At 33.2% G+C, this 7,455-nt stretch overlaps 1 protein-coding gene across 1 annotated transcript in view; it reads left to right on the top strand.

Moving 5' to 3' along the window:
• Nucleotides 1-7,455, top strand: part of LOC106472529 (mitochondrial import inner membrane translocase subunit TIM50-like) — a 46,250-nt gene that overhangs the window by 24,119 nt on the left and 14,676 nt on the right. The window contains exon 6 of the mRNA XM_013933181.2: nt 4,863-4,970. Within this exon, the coding sequence (XP_013788635.1) occupies nt 4,863-4,970 (108 nt within the window). The remainder of the gene's footprint in view (nt 1-4,862; nt 4,971-7,455) is intronic.

The following is a 7,455-nucleotide window of genomic DNA, read 5'->3' on the forward strand; positions in this document are numbered from 1 at the left end:
TATTGGCAAGATTTTTTTTTGTGTGTGTGTGGTGGTGGTGGTGGTGGTTACGAGGTCGGTTGAATTGACCAATCTCGTTTTGAGATAGCATAGAGAAAATAGCAGATAAACTGTAGAGTTTTACTGAAAAAAAATATTTAAAATGCATTTAGGAGGTTTTAGGGATTACACAAAGGAAATTTGAGATGAGGAATAGTATTTTTAATTGAAACATAAATTACTTTGCACATTGACTATTCATAACAAATACTCAGTATATTCATGGACAAATTTTTATTTGATTTGATTAAAAATACTTCACTAAAAAATATTTTTATTAGTTAAAACTTATAATATTAACTGAAAGACTGCCAAATTTTGTGAAGATATACACAGTGTATTGAAAGTTACAAGTATTAAATCTATAAAGACTTTAAATGAGTACTAAGAGGTCAGGTGGTCGGTCAAATTGACCGAGTTATTGTTGAGATAGTTAAGATGGACAGTTTGAGGTGGATATTCTCTCACAGGCTGTGGATGACCACAGTTAATGGTTCAAATTCATTTATTCATGTTCTGAGTTGTCCAGTCACCCATTGCTTAATTGGGTTTATCCATATGTTCAGCTTTTTTTTTAGTTTCATGCCCTTTCTTCAGGTTTGCTACAGTAGAGTCCTGAGGGCATCCATTAGGCTTAAATTTCCACTATTATATGAATGACTGGCTCCTTCTCAACCAATCTAAATATGCAACTTTGACTGCAACCTTCCTCTTTCTTAAGGAGTCATCTCATTTAGATTGGCTGTACAAGCTATCTAAAGTTTTTTGTTGTTGTTTTTCTAACTAAGTTGCAGGGCAGGCTCAGACTTCTCCTTTACATTTTTGAGACATGGAGCATCTGGTTACCAAAGCCCTTATGTCTCCTTCTCTCTCTACACAAGAAGATCTGTCTCCTTTGGGGATTCTGACTTCTGATTTCTTTGTTCCTCTCAGACTTACCTATACATGGCCTCTTCACTGGAGTCAGCCAATCACTGGAATATTTCCAGTGCTCCACTTTTTTCTTTTGTCTTTCTCCACCTTTTACTGTCTTGGTGGCTCAATCGGTCTTACACTACCCTTGGTATCTCTCTTCCCCCACCTCACCTATACTTGCATCTGTTCACAGATGCTTCTCTGTCTGCATAATGTACAGTTCTGGACATCTGCAACCTTTTGAGATCTGGTCTGTAGAGGAGTGGTCTCTCTATATCAACATTCTCAAGATGTTGACTGCTTATTGAGATTGCTATTATTTTCTGCCTTCTCCTCTTGTTATGATTCATTCCAGCAACTCCAATGCCATTTATTAAATCCAACATTGAAGTACTCACTCTTGGGACCTCTACAGAAGTGGAAACTTGTGAAGAGGAAAGATTCAAAGGTGTTGATGAGAGTACTTCCAAAATTGGAACAAATCCACCAAAACACCAGAGAATGTGGAGACCACTCCATGGGAAGGATCTGGTCACAGTAAGAAAGTCAATTTGCTATGAAGTACAGAGCTCCTGAAACATGACAGGCCAACAACTGAATGTGGTGGCTGTGAGCCCAAAAATAAAAATCAAGGGTCAGAATATAGTCACCAGACCAGTACTCTGCAGCCTTAACTGTGGATACTTTAAATTATAATTGGTCCAATCTTGCCATCTACCCTGCCCATTCTCCTTGTCTGGTTCCCCTTCCAGACTGAAACTTCTGTCTAGTTCTCAGAGCTTCCAAATGTACCCCACTTGAATCTTTAGCTAACTGTGCCATTTTTACTTTAGACATGTATTTTCCTTTACTTCTCATTTGCAGGAGATGTTGCTGTGACACTTTTACCTTGGATGTCACCCATACTCATTACCACAGGGACAAGTTGATTTTACTTGCAGATCTCTCCTTTTTACCTAAAACTTGAACTCCCCAGGAGGATGACTGGATGTTTTCTCCAATCAAATTCCCTTTCTTTTCTGTGCAATCATCTTCTTTGTCCTTTTTGAACACTTTATTGTTACCTTACTTATATTGCTTCCTTTTGAGGCAGTTGACATCATCTATTCTTCTTGTGAGATTACTTTACTTCTCATGACATCTTCCACTTTGATCCATTGGATTAAACAACTTATCTGGCTAGTTTATTGTTTAGTGAGACTTGACTCATTTTATCTTTTCATATCACCTTCCATAAAGTTCGCCATATCATGGATTCTCTTGAATCTGGCTATCAGATGTGAATGACTCTTAACACCTTTGTCTTGCATAACTACCACATTGCAGTCACTTCCACCTCTGCATTTTGTCTCCCTTCATTTACCAATCATCAATCCTCCCAGTGGTTCTAAAGAGTTGAATTTTCTTTTTCTTGCAGATTACACAAAAAAATCCCTCACAAACTACAAAGAACAACAACAATATGTGTGTATGTATATATAGATTTGTATATACTGGAGAAAGTGGAACCTACCTAAGGGTGGTAGTATCTCACAAGAAGCACTTATTTCTCCTGAAATGCCAGCTCCTGCTGTTCCTGATTGCGGTAACCCATTGTACATTGTACCTCTTCAGTTTAATCCCTCCATACTGTTTTCTTCTAGTGTAGTTGGAGAACCTTTGCTAACCTAGTACCAAACTGCTGGGGAGGTCAGTATGGAGAATTTACCCCTTGATTGGAAAGTAAGAAAGGGTGTTTACCTGGAAATGTAGTACAGGTCACCCCTACTCCATGAATCAGACCAGTCTTGGTGGTCATGTAAGTATTTCTCATGTATTGTATGGCTTGAATTGTTGCCCTAGCCGCATTAAGTGTATATAGTCTACTGACTCTCTGAAATATACAGGCTGGCTATATTCTAAGTCAGAAGCTCATCATTAAATTCACTTATCTACATTTCTCCCTCTACCATCCAAAGTGTGGGACTTTAGGTATCTGTTCTGTGAAAGTTTAGTAGCTTTTCTGAATTTAACATTTGCCTTACCTGAAAAATGTATTTCAGATGTATACTCTCCTCTCCACAAGACCACCTGCCTTTCCTACCCACTTTTGGCATGTGTCTTTTGCTTCCTCAAAAATCATTTGTTGCATATACACAAAGTTTTCAAGGGGATTACTGCACATGGAGAATATGTTGTCTTCCTATTGGAGATGTTGGAAGTTTTACTAGAAGGCTTGAAGCATGTGCAAAACATTTTTGACAGTGATGCAAGGTATTATCTCTCTGTGTAGAATAATATTCATTTCCTAAAATATGTAAGACAGTGACTTAATATTCTGAGGAGAGAAATGCATATTTTAAGCCTCAGATAAATATTATATTATATTAATTATATTGTTAAGTTGCATTTGGCTATAGAATTGATTTAAAGAGATAATTTTATGTATTTTTTTTCGTTTTATCATATTTAATCTGTTCATTACACCTGTTTCAAATTATTTTTTAGTTCCTAGAAAACTGTTTTCCACAGCATGATATTTTAGCCTTACTGTCATGAATATTAATTGTTTAAAATAGTCATATCAACATTTCAAAAGTTATTAGCTCCATCTAAGGTACTATAGATATGTTGTTTGCATGAATTAGTAAATTTTTAAAAATCTGTTTCCGCCTTTATTTTATTAGATTAGTGACTTGCTCGTGTGTGGAGTGTTTTATCACACTCTCCAAAGGAATTTACAAATTTATAATTTACTAGACTGGTTTTTACTACCCACCAAATAAAACACCCTAGCTACAACCCTGATTGTAGAATTATTTATATTACTGTAGAAAGACTATGAGTTCTAATTCACTTTAGTGAAACATTTTCTTATACACTGTGAAATAGCATTAATTATTACAGGGTTTTATGCAATTTTCTCTTTCTCCTGATTGATCTATCTTTAACAGCAAATAATTGATACAAATTAATTACAATGAGATTTAAAAAGTTTTTAAAAACAAATTGATATACTTTTTAATTTTAGATATCTGTAAAATTTTGAAATTTTTTTTACACCACATAAACTTTTACTAAAAAGAAAATAGGATTTGTATGGTATCCACTGTGGATGATATTGTCTGATATGCCATGCTAAATACAAGTGAATTAGCATGGTGTGGACAGTTTGATTAGTTTCACGTGCAGATTTTTTTCCTGAGGACTTTTCTTAAGTATTTTAGTGCAAGGTTATTTCCTTCATGACTTTTCAGGAAAATTGTTTTTTAACAAACTAATTGTGAAGTAAACTGTACTTCAACATTGACAAAGAAATTTTTCATGCTTATGGTGAACTTTTTCTCAGTGATATTTAGTACCAGGTGGCAATAATCACGTTACATAGGAGTGCTGTGCAGGTAGAACGAGTCCTGGGAGGCCCCACCCACTATAGCTACAACCCTGGCTGCAATGTAGTACTTAGAGAAGTGTTTCACTAAAGAGAATGAGAACTAATAGTCATGCTTCAGTAAGATAAGTAATGCTATAATGTATTACATAAGTATTTCATTAAAGAAAGTAAGAACTTTTGATGCTGATTCAGTAAGATGTGTAATACTATGACTTATTACATAGATGTTTCACAAAAAGAGAATGAGAACTCTTATTCATAAGTAATGCTACAGTTTAGTACATAAGTGTTTAACTAAAAGAAAGAGAGCTGTTAGTCACACTTCAATAAGATTAGTTTTGTCTACATTGTGATACAGTAGAAAGTGTTTTACTGAAGAGAATGAGAACTCATAGTCATGATCCAATAAGATGAGTTTATCATTATATCCCAAGTAAATAGTATGTTCTTTTTTTGTGAAAAAAAGTTTTTAAGTTCTATTTTTAAGTATTTTTATATAATATGATAATTAATCCCTTTCTTTGTCATTGTTTAGTATCAAACAGGTTGGAGGTTTAAAAAGAGACCAGGAGTTGATTTCTTCTTGCAGCAAGTGGCTCCACCATTGTTTGAAGTGGTGATTTATACTGCAGAACAGGGTTTTGTAAGTTCCATAGCTCTGTTATTTAGTTTGCTTTGATTGCATTATAATGGAAGGATTTTTTATGTTTTTTTAAAAGAGAAAATTTTTCTGTACACAGTACTATCTCTTGTTTAAAGTATTTCTATAACTTCGAACTTATCGATTCGGTGCATTCTCTGCAAAAAGTGCATGATGTAAGCCTAATAATATTTCTTTCTTTCTAGTGGCAATTAGCTGTCTTCAAGTGACATTAAACATTGTTTTTGTTAACTTCAAGGACGTATAACGTGCTATATCGTTGTTAGTTATCTGATTAGGTGTTAAATATGATTATAATTTAAATATTAAAACCATCTTCTTCTTAATCTTTGGTGATTTAAGATTTTATTTAGCTTGAATATATAAAAAAAATCATATAATTGAAAAAACAAATTAATCTACTTTGGCTTATAGCATAGGTATCCTCCTAATATAATAAACTGTGTTTAATTTTCTAAGTATAGATAATCTCCATGGGTAAATGGTAAATGAGTAACATGTACAATTTGAAAATATAACTTTTAATGAGTTATTGAGGTTGATACTAGTGGTCATGTGAATGATCGTGTAGGAAGGTAAATACGTTGCATCTTGATAAAAACAAATTTCTATATGAATGATACATTTTGGAAGAAAGAAACATGGTAGGAATAAAATAGTTAAAGCTGTACCAAATACATACAGATAAAGTGTAGGAGGTAACCAGGAATGCTTTCAATTGTGTTTCTTGTTATAGATTATGAAAATTTTGTTTATCTTAAAGACTCATCTGATAAGGGAAAAAGTTGATTCTTCTACTGATCTACTTTACTGATGAATTGTCCATTATAGGTTTAGACACTAATTTCAAGTGGTGTTTTTTGGCCCTATGGTAAAGCCCTGGATTTCTGGGCTGGCAAGCTGAACTCAAATCACTGTGATACCAAAGAAAAACAAAATTTTAACACACTAAGCTGTGGATGCATATAAGAGTGACAGTCAATCCCTTAATGTGGATGGTAGGTGGTATCATGCTGCTAACTATCTTCCCTCAGGTCATTAGTTGAAAATTAGGGATAGCGTGTGATTGCTTTAATAACTTTGACATAAATACAAAATACAAGTACACTTCTTTCAAATCTAAGTCTTAAAATTTAAAGAAGTTTACAGGTGAGTTGAGCAACTAGTGGTATTTGCTATTCAAACCATGGTATGTACAAGCAAAAAGAAAGGTTGGCAATAGGGTCTTCCAGCCAGTTACATTCCCTATAGTCAACAGTTCAAAAATGATAGTTAGAAAGGTTTGCTGCCAGTGCTACAAATCAGTTGAGCTCTTTCTAGTCAGCAGTTCAAAATTAGAGACATTGCCAGATAATAAAATCAGGGTGAGCAAGTTTGGTAGCAATGTGTACTGAACTTGAGATCATCAAATCAACAAAGTTGAACAGACTTAAAGAAAAAACAAAAACAATGACTTGTAAGGCTAAAATTGGGCAGATCACAGGTAGCCTATTACGTAGATTTGTGCTGAACAACAAAATTATAATAGGAATATTTCGATTGCTTGGATATTTGGAATAATCAAAATTAGTAATAATTGGAAACCTTGATATTGATTAGTTCATTATTTTGATGGCATTCAATCTAATTGGAAACTAATGAGAAACACTAATTGTGAATTGATGGTTATTTTAAGGCCAATCAATATAATCATAACATTAAGTAATTGACTATTGGGATAATTGAAAACAGTCATAATTAGAAACACTAATTTCAATTAATCAATTAGTTTTCATGACATTATTTGATGTAAATGCTGCTCATAGGTAATTGATTAAATTACCCGGCTCTACTTACAGGATAGATAGATAGACACTTTTAGTACAGTTAAGATCTTCAATATCTTCATATTTTATATACTAACTTCATTCAATTTTCTCTGCTATCCACTCGTGTTTACTTTGTTCTCAACACATCTTAACAATTCTACAATTTATCTTTCTTCATTATTTCTTTAATTTTTTTTGTGCTAGTTAATTTCTTAATAATTAGAATTTTATCTTTATTTTTTAAGTTATGGTTGCCTTTTAACTTCATATGTATAAGTATGTGTTGTATTAATTTACTTGTAATTTTAGTTTCTGTTTTTTGTGCATTAATATTTTATTTCTTTTACAAGCTTTATTTGTTTACTGTTCATCCTTCTTTTTTTTTTCTTAGGCTAGTTTTAGTTGTTATTACTTTAACTTTTTATGTATTCACATCCTTTGCAATACTTTTTACAATTTATACACTATTATTTTCTAAGTGTACCTTAGTTTGACAGTCCTTTAACAACAAAATGTGTCATTATTTAAGAGGTGATTTTTTTATTTAGCTATTTTATTCTTAACAAATTTTTGCCTTTTTAAGTCTATCATGTACACAGAATTCGATAACGAGGAACCCACTTTGAGACTAATAATGGCTGGAGACGGCTTGAATGGGC

The sequence above is a fragment of the Limulus polyphemus genome, unplaced genomic scaffold, assembly GCF_000517525.1.
Source record: "Limulus polyphemus unplaced genomic scaffold, Limulus_polyphemus-2.1.2 Scaffold5404, whole genome shotgun sequence".
Classification (NCBI taxonomy): Eukaryota; Metazoa; Arthropoda; class Merostomata; order Xiphosura; family Limulidae; genus Limulus; species Limulus polyphemus.